This window comes from Terrapene carolina, unplaced genomic scaffold, assembly GCF_002925995.2.
Source record: "Terrapene carolina triunguis isolate 2854851 unplaced genomic scaffold, T_m_triunguis-2.0 Scaffold42, whole genome shotgun sequence".
Classification (NCBI taxonomy): Eukaryota; Metazoa; Chordata; order Testudines; family Emydidae; genus Terrapene; species Terrapene triunguis.
Genome location: NW_020664393.1, coordinates 71,360,109 through 71,378,157, shown reverse-complemented (window position 1 = coordinate 71,378,157; position 18,049 = coordinate 71,360,109). Strand labels below are relative to the sequence as shown.

General features: G+C 47.1%; 1 protein-coding gene across 2 annotated transcripts in view; it reads left to right on the top strand.

The window, feature by feature from the left end:
- The first annotated feature begins 606 nt into the window (after positions 1-606).
- The window catches only part of SLC25A27 (solute carrier family 25 member 27), a 27,775-nt gene continuing 10,332 nt past the window's right edge, over positions 607-18,049 (top strand). Inside the window, exons 1-5 of one of the 2 annotated variants that reach the window (XM_024215739.2) lie at positions 607-625; positions 3,964-4,155; positions 7,713-7,797; positions 14,913-15,035; positions 16,722-16,834. In XM_024215739.2, coding sequence (XP_024071507.1) covers positions 4,068-4,155; positions 7,713-7,797; positions 14,913-15,035; positions 16,722-16,834 — 409 coding nt within the window. In that variant the 5' untranslated portion in view covers positions 607-625; positions 3,964-4,067. Of the gene's footprint in view, positions 853-3,963; positions 4,156-7,712; positions 7,798-14,912; positions 15,036-16,721; positions 16,835-18,049 lie in introns of both variants that reach the window. The other variant, XM_024215738.2, reaches the window with a different exon arrangement.

The following is an 18,049-nucleotide window of genomic DNA, read 5'->3' as shown; positions in this document are numbered from 1 at the left end:
AAATGGATACCTCAATGCGTGAGTTTGGAAATATCTTGTATTATCTCCTTATTGTTCTAAATTTACATATAAACTTAAAATATGGCTCTAATTAGTGTTTTTTCTTTCTTTATATAGGAATTAGATACAGTGTTCCCATCAGTTAATTTCTAACTTATCTGCAAAACAAAACAAACAAAACAAAACAAAAAAACCACACCTAGAGTTTTCAGGTGCCTAAGTAACCTCTGAAATCACAGTTAAAATCTGAAATGGCACCCCTGTCCTGAAGTCCTGACTATGTGAGAATCTTAGCTTTCTGTTAGAAAAAAAAAAAGTTTCTAGCCCTCATGATTGCCGAGCAAAGTTTGAAAACATGAACTTTAACCACTCAAATAGCTGAAGGCAAATATATTCTTTTAAAAGCCTCATTATGTTTAAATCAATCTCATGATTTTGGGGACCTGACTAATGATTTTTGAATATCAGTGATTGGCAATAAATAACTGCTTAAAAACCAACTTTCACTACCGCATGTCAGAGAGAGATTGGATAAAAGACTACATTTCCCAGAAGCCTCTCTGTAGGACTTGGTTATGTCACTGAGCAGAGACTTTGGAGCCTGCTTATCGGAAGACGGTGCGGGGTGAGTGCTCCTTGGTGCTGCTAGAACTTTAGGGAAATGACCTCAAGAGAGTGACTCACTGACTTTTAATTCTTTCCAGATTCTTTTGGGTGGGTGGGTGAGTGTGCCTGTTATGTTACATGCTGAATGCTGCCCCCAGGAGGAGAGGAGTTTGCCTTTCCCAGAGAGATGGCCCCGAACCAGCAAGTTCGCGCTGTCAGCCTGTGCAGCGGCTGTTGCAGAACTAGGTACTAGCCACTATGATTTTATTAGAGGGAAGGGAGTCGTGATTGACTGGGATGGGGGGGTAGGGAAAATGCTCAGCCCCATTCCCTCAGCTCTCTGTTCACTGCTGCCTCAACATTCAACAACTTCTGGGCGCAGGGAACTTGTTACACTGGCCTCTCCTCTTTATACTTTTCTGTGTAGTGCAGCTTGAAAAATATATTGCATCACATGCAGGGGTGAAAGTAACTTAAAGGCTTTACCAGTATGCTGGAGTCCTGACCATGGGCGTGGCCTCAACTGGAAGAGGCGTGGCCTCTAAATCAAGATTTAAAGGCCCCGGGGCTCCAGCTGGGAGCCCTGGGGCCTTTAAATCACTCCTGGAGCCACCAGCTGCAAAGGCAGCTGGGAGCCCCTGAGGCTCGGGGTGATTTAAAGGGCCCGGGGCTCTGGCCACCGCTACAGCAGTGGAGCTCCAGGTCCTTTAAATTGCCGATGGAGCCCTGCCGCCGCTACCCCGGGGCTCCGGCAACAGGGCTTAGGTGGCACTTTAAAGGGCTGGGGCTCCCCGCAGCGGCTGGAGCCCCTGGCCCTTTAAATCATTGCTGGAGCCCTGCCGGCGCTACACCAGGGCTCCGGCAGCTGGACTTGGGCGGTGATTTAAAGGGCCCGGGACTCCGGCTGCTGCGGGGAGCCCCTGGTCCTTTAAATCATTACCGGAGCCCTGACGCCGCTACCTCCAGGGCTCCGGCGGCCGGGCTCAGGTGGCGCTTTAAAGGGCCCAGGGCTCCTCACAGCAGCAGGCGCCCTGGGCCCTTTAAAGCACCACCTGAGCCTCACTGCCGGAGCCCCGGGGTAGCGGCGGCAGGGCTCCGGCGGTGATTTAAAGGTCCCGGGGCTCCCCGCAGTGGTTGGAGCACTGGGCCCTTTAAATCACCGCCGGAGCCCTGCCGCCACTACCCCGGGGTTCGGGAGGCGATTTAAAGGGCCGGGGCTCTGGCCGCTGTAGGGAGTCCCGGACCCTTTAACTCACCAGCCTGGGGAAGCTGGTCTGGACAGTACTGGCTTACTTTCACCTCTGATCGCATGGTTTCTCCGGGTCTGCTGCTTTGCAAACTTGGTGTTGCTCCGCGGTAGGTCTTTCAGATCTAGGGCTTGTCTACACTGACAATTTAGAGCGCTGCAACTTTCTCGCTTGGAGGTGTGAAAAAACACCCCCCTGAGTGCAGCAAGTTTCAGCACTGTAAAGTGCCAGTGTAGACAGTGCGCCAGCGCTGGGAGCCACGCCCCTCATGGAGGTGGGTTTTTTTTATAGTGCTGGGACAGCAGCGCTTTAGCATTGCCAGTGTAGACTAGCCCTAAATCTTTGCCGTTGAGAACAGTGGGATGCAATAGTGAACCAAGACAAGTTCTGAGTGATTTAAATGTGCAATGTACTGTTTTTTCTGATAGAACACCAAAAAGGCAGAACAATCAGTTGAAGTTGACTGTGGGAGTAATTTGCCTTCTACAGTTAGTTTAGAGTAGCGCTCCCCCTTCTCTCCAAAAAGAGATCTAATCTAGTTGGGAAGCTCATGTTTCTAATTACAGCAGAGCTGTCTTTAGAGACGTGTCGGTGCAACAGAGAGAGAGCAGATATTTAAGGAAGAGGGAATGCCTATACAATGCTGCACTGTGATAAATAATTTGTTATTTTTTAATATCTATGTAGGGTAAACTATTAATTTGTACATGCAAACTGGGTGCAATGTCCTAGTGATTTAAGGGTTCTCTTTTGTTTAAAGATATCCAATACAAGAAATAATAAATTATAATATGGGATTCTATTGTGACTTTACCGGCATCCCTAAGTATTATTATTGGTGTTGTTTGTTATTTGTATTACTGTAGTGCCTAGGAGCCCTTGTCATGGGCCAGAACCCCATTGTGCTAGGCTCTGTACAAACACAGAACCAAGAGATAGATTGTAATGTCTGTGTAGTACAGATTAAGTATAAAACAAGAGACAACCGATGGATACAGACAGCCTGGGAAATACAAGGCAGTGTTGGTTAGCACAAGAGGCGGTGGTCTCAGCACACCAGCAGCCTAGCTGTTGTCAAGTTTTTTTTTTTATGTAAGGGCAGTGTGTAACTGCACTGCCCCAGAAGCAGCACAGGGAAGGGATTAAGGGACACTCTCTTCCCTGGTTCTGCTTTGTTCCAAGGGGAAAAGTAATCTTCTATTAATCTACGCCAGGGGTCGGCAACCTCTGGCACGCAGCTCGCCAGGGTAAGCACCCTGGCGGGCCGGGCCAATTTGTTTACTTGCCGCGTCCGCAGGTTCGGCCGATTGCGGCTCCCACTGGCCGCGGTTCGCTGCTCCAGGCCAATGGGGGCTGCGGGAAGCGGCATGGGCTGAGGGATGTGCTGGCCGCAGCTTCTCGCAGCCCCCATTGGCCTGGAGCGGCGAACTGCGGCCAGTGGGAGCCGCGATCGGCCGAACCTGCGGATGCGGCAGGTAAACAAACCGGCCCGGCCCGCCAGGGTGCTTACCCTGGCGAGCCGCGTGCCAGCGGTTGCCGACCCCTGATCCACCCCAATAGAAGATTGCTTCCCCCTCTGCTCAAAACAGCTCCCCCACATTGTGGGATGGAGCAGTCAAACATCTGCCCATTTCATGCTCCCCTGCATGAGGATGGGGAGATTACTGGCTCTGCAGAGTGTGCTTTCCCTCTGGAAATGCAGAGTGGCCACTTGAGAATGAGGGGGTGCCTGACCTGCCCAACTGGATTGTGCACACCAAAGTCTTGGTCACAGAGTATGTAAAAGGGTGGAAGTAATTGACAAGGATTTAACGTGCTCCAGCATCTTCCAGAAACTCCAAATGCTTCTTCAAAGAAACTTCAAAAGCGGGGCAGGTGGTAAGCATTGGATTTGGAAGGAAAAGAACTTGGGATAGAATGAAAGGCCATTGATGTATTTTTGCTATCTTGTCAAAAGGCACCATGAAAAATGAGCCTCCTGCCTCAGTCAGGATGAGCACCTGCTAACAGCGCCTGCGGCAAATCAAATGCTGCCAGCCTGCGTTTCGCAACATTGTGTTCTGCCGGATGTGGCCTTTGTTCAGCTGTGTTCCCTGTTGTTTTCTGCTAGTGACCTTTCCCCTGGATCTCACGAAAACGCGACTGCAGATCCAAGGTGAAGCTGCTGTTTGTCGGTATGGAGCTGCTGCCGGAAGAGCTGTACCCTACCGTGGCATGCTACGTACTGCAGCAGGGATTGTTCAAGAGGAAGGCTTACGAAAACTCTGGCAAGGAGCAACACCTGCCGTCTACAGACACATAGGTGATTATCCTGTCCCATAGCAATGAGTCAGAATGCTGTATGCCAGCGGTTTTCAAACTTTTTTTCTGGTGACCCAGTTGAAGAAAATTGTTGATGCCCATGACCCAATGGAGCTGGGGATGAGGGGTTTGGGGTGTGGGAGGGGCTAGGGCAGAGGGTTGGGGTGCGGGGCTGAGGACTGCAGGGTGAGGGGTTGGGGTGCAGGAGGGGGTCATGGCACTGGGCTGGGGGTGCAGGCTCTGGGGTGGAGCTGGGGATGAGGGGTTTGAGGTGCAGCAGGGGGCTCTGGGTTTGGGGGGGACTCAGGGCTGGGGCAGGGCATTGGGGTGCAGGGTTAGGCCATGGGCTTACCTCGGGCAGCTCCTGGTCAGTGGCGCAGCAGGGGTGCTAAGGCAGGCTTCCTGCCTGTCCTGGCACTGCGGACCACGCTGCCCCCTGGAAGCGGCCAGCAGCAGGTCCAGTTCCTAGGCGGAGGTGCACAAGCGGCTCCACGCAGCTCTCACCCACAGGCACGGCTCCCCCAGCTCCCACTGGCCAGTTCACGGCCAATGGGAGTGCGGAGCTGGTGTTCAGGGCGGGGGCAGTGTGCAGAGCCCCGTGGCCCCCCTGCCTAGGAGCCAGACGTGCTGCTGGCTGCTTCCAGGGCACAGCGTGGCGTCGGAACAGGTAGAAACTAACCTGCCTAGCCGGGCAGCACCGCTGACAGGACTTTTAATGGTCCGGTTGGCGGTGCTGACCAGAGCCGCCGCAACCCAGTGCCTTACATTCCGCAACCCAGTCCTGGGTTGCGACCCGCAGTTTGAAAACCACTGCTGTGTGCTATGTCCCACAGCTATGCTGTCTTGTGTCATAATCCTGCCATGTCTCTTTGTAACTCTTCTGGCAAGTGCCAATGGCAGCACACGGGGTCATTCAATGTGCCTAGAGGTCCTCTTAAACTATGGCTTGAGCCATCACCCAGAGCTGTATTCTGACTTCTGGTTCTGGGAAGTTAAAGTAAAACCGCCCCAGTTACCTTTGCAGGTCGTTGTTCCCCACTCACAGGCACTCAGCATCCTTGGGATCCTGGAACCACTGGTTCCTTTTATTTGGGGGGGAAAAGAAAAAAGTCCTAAAGCATGATCACTGCACATATATTTACATGCAATACGACAACCCAAACCCAGTTAGTGTGTCAGTTGTTCAGTCAACCCTGCAGACCCAAACAGTAACTGGCCACCTTAATCGCACAACAGTTCCCACCCACCTGAAACCTCACTCCCAGCTCTAATTAGGGCTTGTCTACACTGGCACTTTACAGCGCTGCAACTTTCTTGATCAGGGGTGTGAAAAATCACTGCCCTGAGCGCTGCAAGTTTACAGCGCTGAAAGTGCCAGTGTAGACAGTGCACCAGCACTGGGAGCCGCGCTTCCACTGCTGGTAGCTGTTCCCGTCGTGGAGGTGGGTTTTTTATAGCGCTGGAAGAGCTCTCTCCCAGTGGTTCTGCCGCGACTACACAAGCCACGTTAAAGCACTGCCACGACAGTGCTTTAATGTTGCTAGTGAAGTCGTGCCCTGAATGAGTGCCAAGAATGCCACTTACACAACCCCAGAAGATGGGACATTCCCCCGCCTGCATATCTCCACCCTCGCCAGAATGACTGGCCTGCATCGTGCATGTTAGGTCACGTAGGCAGGGGTGGGGCAGTGTGCTGTTCAAAATGGCAGCCCCTAGCCATGATACCAGACAAAACCACATCCTGTGTTGCCTCAGTACAGGGTAGGGGACAAACAATTTAAAAACAGGGCTGTCTGACCTAAAACCGGATGAATGGCCTGCCTAACATGACTGCTCTGGTTGGGTCTTGCCATGAAGTCAGTTCTGCATCCCCACCGCAGCTTGTCCAATTGGGCCTCACTGTGAAGTCAGTTCTGCAGACCTGTCACAGATGGTCTGGTCAGGTGTTGCTGTGAAGTCAGTTCTGGTACCCCTGCCACAGCTGGTCTAGTCAGGCCTTACAGTGTGGCTTCATCGACGTTGCTTCTGCCATCAGTTCAGTCCTACAGAATCACTCTGCGCAGGGTTTGGAATCTCCAGGTAGGGAATGGAGAGGAACACTAGACCCTAGTTGTGCTCACTGACATAAAGCTCCTGGTCTTTAGAGTGGAGTTCTCCCAACCCTACCTTGCTGAACTTGAATTGCATTCCCTAACCAGATTGTACTACGTGTAATGCCTTACAATGTGTTATCATTCATGCAATCAAAATATAAGCTAGTTCCAATACAGTACGTAGAACTATGAGTAAACAACATTATAATTAAGACTAAGATTTAGTCACGGGTATTTTTAGTAAGAGTCAAGGACAGATCACGGGCAATAAACAAAAATTCACAGCCCATGACTTGTACTATAAATACCTCTGACTAAATCTTAGGAGCGCCTGGGGCACCACTGCTGCTCTGGGGCGCTGCTGCTGCTCCGGAAGGGAGGCAGCTCAGTGAGCCACTGCTGCTCCTCTGGTGGTCCCTGGGGCCAGCTGCCTGAGGCCGCCTGAGCAGCAGCCGGTGCGGTTGGCCCCAGGGCTGCCTGAGCAGTAGCTGCCTGGGTGGCCCTGGGGTCAGCCGTACCAGCTGCTGCAGGAGTCATGGAGGTCCCGGAAAGTCACGGAATCCGGGATCTCCGTGACACTCACAGCCTTAATTATAGCCTCTAGAGGGACCCAAGTGCTCCATCTCCAAGCCTTTTCGCTGTTACTTACATCCTTGCCTGAGTTGGAATGTGCAGTCAAATCATACAATCAAACATTTTCAGTTAAACCCCCTATTTTTCCATTGAGGTCCAGGACTCAAAGGGCTTGTCTACATGGAGACATCCAAGAAAATTAATCCAAATTAACTAAAGATTGGAATTTGAAGTGGATAGTTATACAGCAACATTCATCAGTAGGTCTCAAAGTGCTTTACAAAGGAGGTCAATATCATTACCCTCAATTTACAGAAGGGAAGTGACTTTTCCAAGGTCACCCAGCAGGTCCATGGCAGGGCCAGGACTTGAAACCATGAAATCTGAACCGCAGTCTAGTGCCCCACATGCCCTTCTCGATAGCAGGAAGAGGTTCTCAGAGATAGCTGGTTTGTATTTTTTTTTAATTGCAAATACACTGACAGCAGCAAATCTTAAAGGGATTGCACCTGTGGGAGGGAACGCACATAGAGGATTAATTAATGGCTAGTTTGCTGGAAATGAAACAAATCTCACAGATTGGTGGCGAGATGGCCAGCGAAGTTAAGTGTCTTAAAGTGCTGAGATGCCTCGTATCTGTGACAAGAAATACCACTTAGCAAAAGAGATTCCGTTACACTAACAAGTTCATAGCTAGGGCAAATATTCCATTCAGCCTCTTCTTCCTCTCCTTTTGGATTATTTGTTATTACAGTAGCAACCAAATGCCTCAGTCAGGACCAACGGTCCCATTGTGGTAGATGTTTTACAATTAATCTCTTGGTTTTCTATTATAGTACAAACAAAAGAGAGGGCTGCTCTAAAAATTCTTTTGTGGTTTTGTTTTCTGTAGTATACTCCGGAGTGCGGATGGTTACATATGAGCACATTCGTGACTCTGTGCTTGGTAGAGCTGAAGATGAGAGCTTTCCTCTTTGGTAATTCTGTATATATGCGCTACTGCTTACTGTTGGGGTTGTTGTTGTTACAGCAGTTCTATAGGCCCTGGAAAATTGTCACTCGCAGCTTGTCTACACAAGAAAGCTGCACTGGTTTAACTAAGGTGTGAATTTAAACTGATTTAATTAATCCAGTGCAAACATCTGTGAGGAACTCTTATTTCAGTTGAAAAGCAGCTTTCCTTGGTTTAAGTTGACTGGGAACAGGTTTGAGCAAAACTGAAATAGAAGTGTCCACACAGGGGTTTCCACTGGTTTGACCAAATTAGTTTAAAAACCTGTGCCACTTTTCTGTGTAGACAAGTGCCTGGAGTGAAATTCATTCATATGCAGTTGGCCAACACAAGGCCTATGCAACGTGTAAGTTACTATTCGATCTCTACTTTGAAGATTTAAGTGGTACATAGTCCTTGCATTGGTTGTTTGCACAGAGTGAATTTCACCCTAAATCACTAACTTGCAAGTCAGTAATTTGCAATGAATCTCTCTATTATTAAAGAGAGTTGGCAATTTTTCAAAGAGACATTATTGAGGGCATGAGAGCAAACTATCCCACTGCATAGGAAAGATAGGAAGTATGGCAAGAGACAGCCCTGGCTTAACCAAGAGATCTTCAAGGATCTGAAACTCAAAAAAGAGTCCCACAAAAAGTGGAAACTAGGTCAAATTACAGAGGATGAATAGAAACAAACAACACAAGCATGTAGAGACAAAATAAGAAAGGCCAAGGCACAAAATGAGATTAAACTAGCTAGAGACATAAAGAATAACAACATTCTACACATGCATTATAAGGAAGAGGAAGACCAAGGACAGGGTAGGCCTGTTATTCAATGGTGGGGAAGCGAGGGGGAACAATAACAGAAAATGTGGAAATGGCAGAAGTGCTAAATGACCCCCAGATCCTCTTCTTCAGTACTACTGCATAGCCAGTTATTCCCCATTTTTTAGTTGTGGTTTTTGATTTTTCCTTCCTAAGTAAAGTACTTTGAACTTGTCTTTATTGAATTTCATGTGGTTTAATTCAGACTAGTTCTCCTATTTGAAAATGACCTTGACAATTTTAAACCGGTCCTCCAAAGTGCTTGCAATCCCTCCCACCTTGGTGTCATCGGCAAATTTTATAAGCATACTCTCTACTCGATTATCCAAGTCATTAATGAACATATTGAATAGTACCAGACTCAGGATAGACCCTGCAAGAACCCACTTGGTGTGTCCTCCCAAATTAAAGGCAAACCTTTGGTACTATATTGGTACTAATAACTACTCTTCAAGTACTATCTTCCGAACAGTTGTGCACCTACCTTATAGTAATTTCATCTAGACCAGTGCTTCTCAAAGTCGGGCCGCCTCTTGTTCAGGGAAAGCCCCTGGCGGTCCGGGCCAGTTTGTTTACCTGCCGTGTCCGCAGGTTTGGCCAAACGCAGCTCCCACTGACTGCGGTTCGCCGTCCCAGGCCAATGGGGCCTGCGGGAAGGGCGGCCAGTACATCCCTCGGCCCACGCCGCTTCCCTCAGCCCTCATTGGCCTGGGACGACGAATCGCAGTCAGTGGGAGCTGCGATCGGCCGAACCTGCGGACACGGCAGGTAAACAAATCGGCCCGGACCGCCAGGGGCTTTCCCTGAACAAGTGGCAAATCCACACTGACTATTCCTTATAAACCTATTATGTTCCAGGTACTTAAAAATTGATTGTTTAATAATTTGCTCTAGTATCTTGGCAGGTATTGAAGTTAGGCTGACTGGTTTGTAATTCCCCTCAGTACTCCTTGTTCCCCTTTTTAAAGATTGGTACTATGTTTGCCCTTTTCCAGTCTTCTGGGACCTCTCATGTCCTCCAGGAGTTCTCAAAGAGAATTGCTAATGGCTCTGAGGTTGCTTCAGCTAATTCCATAAGGATGAATTTCATCAGGCCCTGCTGACTTGAATACATCTAACTTATCTAAATATTTTCAACCCATTCTTTCCCTATTTTGGCTTGCATTCCTTCCCTGGTTGTTAATATTAATTGTGTTTGAATATTTAGTCACCATTAACCTTTTTAGTGAAGACTGAAGCAAAATAGGCGTTCAGCATCTCCGCTTTCTTGGCGTCATTGGTTATTAGTAAGGCTCAGATTTTGTCATGCATATTTTTAGTAAAAGTCACTGACCGGTCACGAGCAATAAAGAAAAATTCATGGAAGCCCATGACCTATCCGTGACTTTTACTAAAAATATACATGACAAAATGGGGAGCTGCAGGCTCCCCACACTGCCCAGGGGTGCCTGGCTTGGAGCTGCAGGGTCCTCACATCACCGGTGGCTCCAAGCTTGAGGCACCCATGCCACCTGTGGTGGCTCTGTGCTCCTGGGCACCCCCGCCAGCCATGGGGCCAGGATCTGCAGAGCGGCTGCGGCGGCTGGGAACTCCCAGGGGCTCCAGTGCCCGCTGTGGCTGGGAGCTTGCGGAGCAGCCCCTCTGCCTGGGAGCTGCAGGGCACCCTTGTCTCCCTCTGTGGCTGGGAACTCAGGCCCCGTAGTTCCAAGCCACGGCGACCCTACAGCGGGGGGCTCAAGTCATGGAGGTCATTGGAAGTCACAGATTCCGTGACCCCTGTGACAAACTCGTAGCCCTAGTTTTTAGCTCTCCTTCCCTGCTAAGTAGACAACCTACATTTTCCTTTGTCTTTCTCTGGCTCCTAGTGTATTTAAATAAGCTCTTCTTATTGCCTTTTATGTCCCTTGCCAGGTATAACTCATTTTGTGCCTTAGCCTTTTTGATTTTGTGTCTACATCCTTGTGGTGTTCTTTTGTACTCCTCCTTATCAATTTGACCATCTTTCCACTTTTTGTAGGATTCCGGGTCATTCAAGAACTCCTGATGGAGCCGTATTGGCTTTTTACTATACTTTCTATCTTTTCTTTGCATCAGAATAGTTTGCAGTTGTTCCTTTAATATTGTCTCCTTGAGGAACTGCCAGCTCTCCTGAACTCCTTTTTCACTTAGATTTTCTTCCCATGGGACCTTACTTACCAGTCCTCTGCACTTATTAAAGTCTGCTTTTTTGAAGTCCATTGTCCTTATTCTGCTGCTGTCACTCCCTTCTTTCCTTGGAATTACAAAATCTGTCATTTCATGATCATTGTCACCCAAATTACCTTTTACCTTCAGATTCACTACCAATCCCTCTGTGTTGGTCAGAATCAAGTCTAAAATGGCCATCTCCCTGGTTATTTCCTCCACTTTCTGATACAGTCCAAGAACTTATTAGAAATTGTGTATGTTACCATTATTACTTTTCCAACAGATATCTCAGTAGTTAAAGTCCCCCATTACTACCGAGTTCAGTGTTTTGGATATTTCTGTTGTCTTAGAAATGCCTCGTTCACCTCCTCTTCCTGATTGGGTGGTTGATAGTAGACCCCCCACCCCCTCACCATGACATTACCCCTATTTTAACCCTTTTATATTTATCCAGACTCTCAACTGGTCTGCCTCCCACCATCTTCTGGACCTCAGAACGAGTATATATCCTTTATGCATAATGCCACCCTCCTCCCTTTTTTCCCTGCCTGTGCTTTCTGAACAAGCTACACCCCTCTATACCAATATTTTCCCCTACTCATTTCCTTCTTCTTGCTCCTTTGACCCTATTATAATTTTCCATGCCCCCCCCCCCACCCCAACATTTAACTCTCTGTTAAGGTCACCTTTTCTGGTGAAAGTAATTTTGATTTAGTAATACCTTTCAGTTATACTAGTAATATATGGAGCACAAGTAAGGACTTATTTGTAAATGATATGTTCATTTTTTATCTTGTCATTGTGCCTTTAAATCATAAGTGTGGGAAAAACCCTAAATGTAAGAGGTTTTCAGAGGATTTTATTTCCTCTCCATCGCAGAAACTAGCTTCCTTTTGTAAGTGGAAGTATGGGTATAAAAATATTTTTATCGAGACAAAGAAAAGGGCATCATATGCTAAAAATCACCACATGCCTGATCTCTCATGCTTAGCACAGTTGACATCAGTAGAAACATTCAGAGGTATCTCAATGGAGATAGATTCAGTGATGCACAAGTTGGGATGACTGTTCAGACAAACAAACAAAAGACTCCCTTTGAAGTTTCAGAGGGGTAGCCATGTTAGTCTGTAACAGCAAAAACGAGGAGTCCTGGTGGCACCTTAGAGAATAACAAATTTATTTGGGCATAAGCTTTCGTGGGCTATAGCCCACTTCATCAGATGCATGAAGTGAAAAATACAGTAGGCAGGTACAAATATACAGCACATGAAAAGATGGGAGTTGCCTTACCAAGTGGGGGGTCAGTGCTAACGAGGCCAATTCAGTCAGGGTGGATGTGGCCCATTCCCAACAGTTGACAAGAAGGTGTGAGTATCAACAGAGTGAAAATTACTTTTTGCAGTGACCCAGCCACTCCCAGTCTTTATTCAGGCCTAATTTGATGGTGTCAAGTTTGCAAATTAATTCCAGTTCTGCAGTTTCTTGTTGAAGTCTGTTTTTGAAGTTTTTTTTTATTAAAGAATGGCCACTTTTAAGTCTGTTATTGAATGTCCAGGGAGATTGAAGTGCTCTCCTACTGGTTTTTGAATGTTACAATTCTTGATGTCTGATTTGTGTCCATTTATTCTTTTGCGTAGAGACTGTCCAGTTTGGCCAATGTACATGGCAGAGGGGCATTGCTGGCACATGATGGCATATATCACATTGGTAGATGTGCAGGTGAACGAGCCCCTGATGGTGTGGCTGATGTGGTTAGGTCCTGTGATGGTGTCCCTTGAATAGATATGCGGACAGAGTTGGCAACGGGGTTTGTTGCAGGGATTGGTTCCTGGGTTAGCATTTTTGTTGTATGTTGTGTAGTTGCTGGTGAGTATTTGCTTCAGGTTGCAGGGCTGTCTGTAAGCGAGGACTGGCCTGTCTCCCAAGGTCTGTGAGAATGAGGGATTGTTCTTCAGGATAGGTTGTAGATCCTTGATGATGTGCTGGAGAGGTTTTAGTTGGGGGCTGTAGGTGATGGCTAGTGGTGTTCTGTTACTTTCTTTGTTGGGCCTGTCCTATAGTAGGTGACTTCTGGGTACCCTTCTGGCTCTATCTATCTGTTTCTTGATTTCCTCAGGTGGGTATTGTAGTTTTAAGAACGCTTGATAGAGATCCTATAGGTGTTTGTCTTTGTCTGAGGGATTGGAGCAATTGCGGTTATATTTTAGGGCTTGGCTATAGACAATGGATTGTGTGATGTAGTCTGGATGAAAGCTGGAGGAATGTAGGTAAGTATAGTGATCAGTAGGTTACTGGTATAGGGTGGTGTTTATGTGACCATCAGTTATTTGCACTGTAGTCTCCAGGAAGTGGATCTCTTGTGTGGACTGGTCCAGGCTGAGGTTGATGGTGAGGTGGAAATTGTTGAAATCCTGGTGGAATTCCTCAAGGGCCTCCTTCCCATGGGTCCAGATTATGATGTCATCAATGTAGCGCAAGCAGAGTAGGAAGAAAGAATCCCATGCACTGCTACAGGCTGGGGACCGACTGACTAAGCAGCAGTTCTGCAGAAAAGGACTTGGGGATTACAGTGGACAAGAAGCTGGATATGAGTCAGCAGTGTGCCCTCATTGCCAAGAAGGCCAACGGCATATTGGGCTGTATTAGTAGGAGTATTGCCAGCAGATCGAGGGAAGTGATTATTTCCCTCTATTAGACACTGGCGAGGCCACACCTGGAGTATTGCATCCAGTTTTGGTCCCCCCACTACAGAAGGAATGTGGACAAATTGGAGAGAGTCCAGCGGAGGGCAACGAAAATGATTAGAGGGCTGGGGCACATGATTTACGAGGAGAGGCTGAGGGAACTGGGGTTATTTAGTCTGCAGAAGAGAAGAGTGAGGGGGGATTTGATAGCAGCCTTCAACCACCTGAAGGGGGGTTCCAAAGAGGATGGAGATAGGCCAGGGGTCGGCAACCTTTCAGAAGTGGTGTGCCAAGTCTTCATTTATTCACTCTAATTTAAGGTTTCACATGCCAGTAATACATTTTAACGTTTTTAGAAGGTCTCTTTCTATAAGTCTATAATATATAACTAAACTATTGTATGTAAAGTAAATAAGGTTTTTAAAATGTTTAAGAAGCTTCATTTAAAATTAAAATGCACAGCCCCGGGTCCTGTGGCCAGGACCCGGACAGTGTGAGTGCCACTGAAAATCAGCTTGCGCGCTGCCTTTGGCATGCGTGCCATAGGTTGCCTACCCCTGAGCTAGGCTGTTCTCAGTGGTGGCAGATGACTGAACAAGAAGCAATGGTCTCAAGTTGCAGTGGGGGAGGTCTAGGTTGGATATTAGGAAACACTATTTCACTAGGAGGGTGGTGAAGCACTGGAATGGGTTACCTAGGGAGGTGGTGGAATCTCCATCCTTAGAGGTTTTTGAGGCCCAGCTTGACAAAGCCCTGGCTGGGATGATTTAGTTGGTGTTGGTCCTGCTTTGAGCAGGGGATTGTACTAGATGACCTCCTGGGGTCTCTTCCAACCCTAATATTCTATGATTCTAGGGGCGCTAGGGGACAAGAGCTGAGACAGACAGACAGCCCCTCTGCCATCATGTGCCAGCAATGCCCCTCTGCCATGTACATTGGCCAAACCGAACAGTCTCTACGCAAAAGAATAAATGGACACAAATCAGGCATCAAGAATTGTAACATTCAAAAACCAGTAGGAGAGCACTTCAATCTCTCTGGACACTCAATAACAGACTTAAAAGTGGCCATTCTTTAATAAAAAAACTTCAAAAACAGACTTCAACGAGAAACTGCAGAACTGGAATTAATTTGCAAACTTGACACCTGCATAAAACTGACGAGAACATTATAGACTATATTAGCCATCTGGAGTTACTACAATCATTGATTAAGCTCTGGCTGTTCACGTGAGAAGTGGTTGTTTAAGATTCCATTTTACCTGGAAGATGCTACGGAGCTCGTTAGGTCAGGCATTTATTTTCATTGGGGAAACAGGCATTGTGGCTTCATAGTTGTTAACATCTTGAATGTATTCTGGAGAAAAATGGGAGCTTAGGTCCCACTTTACTTTTGTACAGGAGATCTGTAGTTGGAGGGATGGCAGCTGGTGCCATTGGTCAGTTTTTTGCCAGTCCAACTGATCTGGTGAAGGTGCAGATGCAAATGGAAGGAAAGAGGAGACTAGAAGGAAAACCATTACGGTGAGTTCTCAAGTAAGCTAATTTTAATTGGCATTTTTGTTGTTGTGAGTGGTCATTCTGTGGATGTTGACAATTGTCATGCAGTGTGGGATCGATTTTTAGGACTTTGTACAGTAACTCCTCACTTAAAGTCGTCCCGGTTAACCTTGTTTCGTTGTTACGTTGCTGATCAATTAGGGAACCTGCTCGTTTAAAATTGTGCAATGCTCCCTTCTAACGTCATTTGGCAGCCGCCTGTTTTGTCCACTGCTTGCAGGAAGAGCAGCCCGTTGCAGCTACCTGGTGGGGGCTTGTAACCAGGGTGGACTGGCAGCCCCCTATCAGCTCCCCGCTCCCCTAAGTTCCTTGTGCTGCAGCTGCCCAGCAGGCTATCAAGGCAGTTCAGCTGTCCCTCCCCCCACTGCCATGTGCTGCTCCTGCCCTCTGCCTTGGAGCTGCTCCCAGAGACTCCTACTTGCTGTGCGGGGGGGAAGGGGGAGGCGGGGCTAATGTCAGGGTGTCCTCCTCCCCCCTGCTCCTGCACCCCGCTTACCCCTTCTCCATATAGAGCAGGGAGGGGACACGGAGGGAGAGAGACAGAGAGAGCTTGGGGCAGCAGCTGCTGTCTCAACTTCCTGATCCACTTTAAAAGACAATGCACTTAAGAGTGGGTCAGCTTACTTAAAGGGGCAATGTGCATCTCTCTCTCTCTCCCACACACAAGGTGTGTGTCTGTCTCTGTCTGCTATGCTGTCTCCCCTCCCTCGTGTTCGTGCTGCCTTGTGTGAGAGGCTACATTAACAAAAAAGTGTTAACCCCTGAGGGCTCAGCCGAGTGCTAGTTCATCATTTAGCAGCAAGGCATTCCCTGGGAAATATCCCTCCCTCTTCCACCCTCTAACTTCACCACCTCAACCAAACTTCACAATCATCATAGCTGTGAACAGTATTAAATTGTTTGTTTAAAACGTATACTGTGTATATCTATATAATATATAGTTTTTTGTCTGGTGAAAAAAATTTCCCTGGAACCTGCCCCCTATTTACATTAATTCTTATGGGGAAATTGGATTTGCTTAAAATCATTTCGCTTAAAGTCGCATTTTTCAGGAACATAACTACAACTGTGTGTGCAAAAATATATGTGTGTATATATATGCACCTAATTTATACACACCATTACTGCACAAAACCCTGTGGTTAGGTAAGGTTTTTTTTGTTTTTACAGAGGAGAATGCTGTTACACAGAGCTTAAGTGATTAAATGGACACAAAGAGCCCAGATCCTCAGCTGCTGTATTTCAACATAGCTCCATCAATGGAACTGTGCTTATTTATACGAGCTAAGAATCTGGCTGGAGACTGAACTCCCATCAAAACAGTTCCTTGAAGTCATGGTTGAGGCACATTGGTGGGGCAGTGTGGGGAAGTTTGCATTATCACTGCCCTTAATGTAAAGGATCTCTTCTGTGGCTAAATAGAGGACTTCAGTCTTCAGGGCTGTCAGGTCGATAACCTTTACTAGCATTAAACATTCCTAAGAATTTTTTTTTTTTTAAATGTGTGCTACAGAAAGCACAAGAAGTCCTCCTGGCATGTGTACAACAGAAGTGTGTCCATCACTGAATTCTCTACTCATTAGCTGAATGAATGAACGTTTGTAAAGACGTGTGAGATGCTAGAGAAATGTCAAATATTATTTATTTCAGATTTCATGGAGTGCACCATGCATTTGTGAAGATCCTGTCTGAAGGGGGAATTCGGGGCCTTTGGGCTGGTTGGGTGCCAAATGTCCAAAGAGCTGCTCTGGTAAACATGGGAGGTAAACATAATAAAGTAGGCCTGAGCTCCTGAAGTGATTCTCTCTTCCTCTGTCCTTCCAAGACCATTGAGATAAGTTGCGTTGTCTTTGCCATCCTTCCTGAGGTTTTATCTGTAGGATGGTGAGGTCTTCTGGGTTCAGGAATGTTGCCTAAGGAACTCCCTCCACAAGCATGTCCCTCAATGTCCCAATGCTCCGTAGAAGGCCTCTTTCTCTGCATCAGTTTACTTTTGACCATTTGTCATTTTTTCATTGGCCTGTTTGAATTTGCTTAGCAAAATGGCTGGTAATTTCTAGGCCACTTGGCCCAAGGCTATTTTAAGTATTTGTTGCTGATGTATGTAAATCCCATTTTTAAGATTGATGGGCCAGTGTCAGAGGTGGCATAAGTTATACATCACTAAGGGTATTGTAAGGGCTAGGAAAAGGATAACAACTAACAAGAAGGTATAAAAGTTAAAGTATCCATTGTGTCACAGGTGAAATTGGTCCTTTAAGAACGTGTGGGCCTTGTCCACCTGTGACCAACTAATTACCTCTTACTAAGTTTAGAAGGGGGATCATGTGATAGTTATTAGGAAGAAGGAGGCTAGCATGATATTGGAAAGACCAGCAGGGTGGGCCTTGTGAGGGGCACCAAGAATCCCTGATTTGGGGAAAGAAAAGTGATTGGGGCTTAGGGAAGAAGCCTGCCTCTGGTGAAAGCCCTGAGAGGAACCACCTTGTGAAGGGAGTCTGGATGTACAGTTATTGAGGATTGGGTTTAAGACAGTTTTAGGGAAGAAGAGCCCAGGAACGGTTGGACTGGAAGAACTCTCTGGGGAAGAAGAGCCTGTTGTTGTTGTGTCTGTACATTGGGTGTTTGAATGTGGGAAATCCTCCTGTGATTGTGGGAGTAAGAAGGTAAAATTATGCCAATAAAGAAGACCAGGTTGGTTGTCAGAACAGCTAAAGAGTGATAGAATTCTTGTATAGAAATCCTCGCCTGTGGTTAAACGTTTTATGCAATTTATGCCTGTGTTGCTGAGGTTGGTCACTGGAGGGTGCTCATGTCTAGGGTTTCCTCTCTCTCTCTCTCTCTCTCTCTCTCTCTCTCACACACACACTTACACTTACACTTTAATTTAGTCTTTCCATCCCTCAGAACAAAAGCTATACATCTCTCTCTCACACACACACACACACACACACACACACACACACACACACACACAC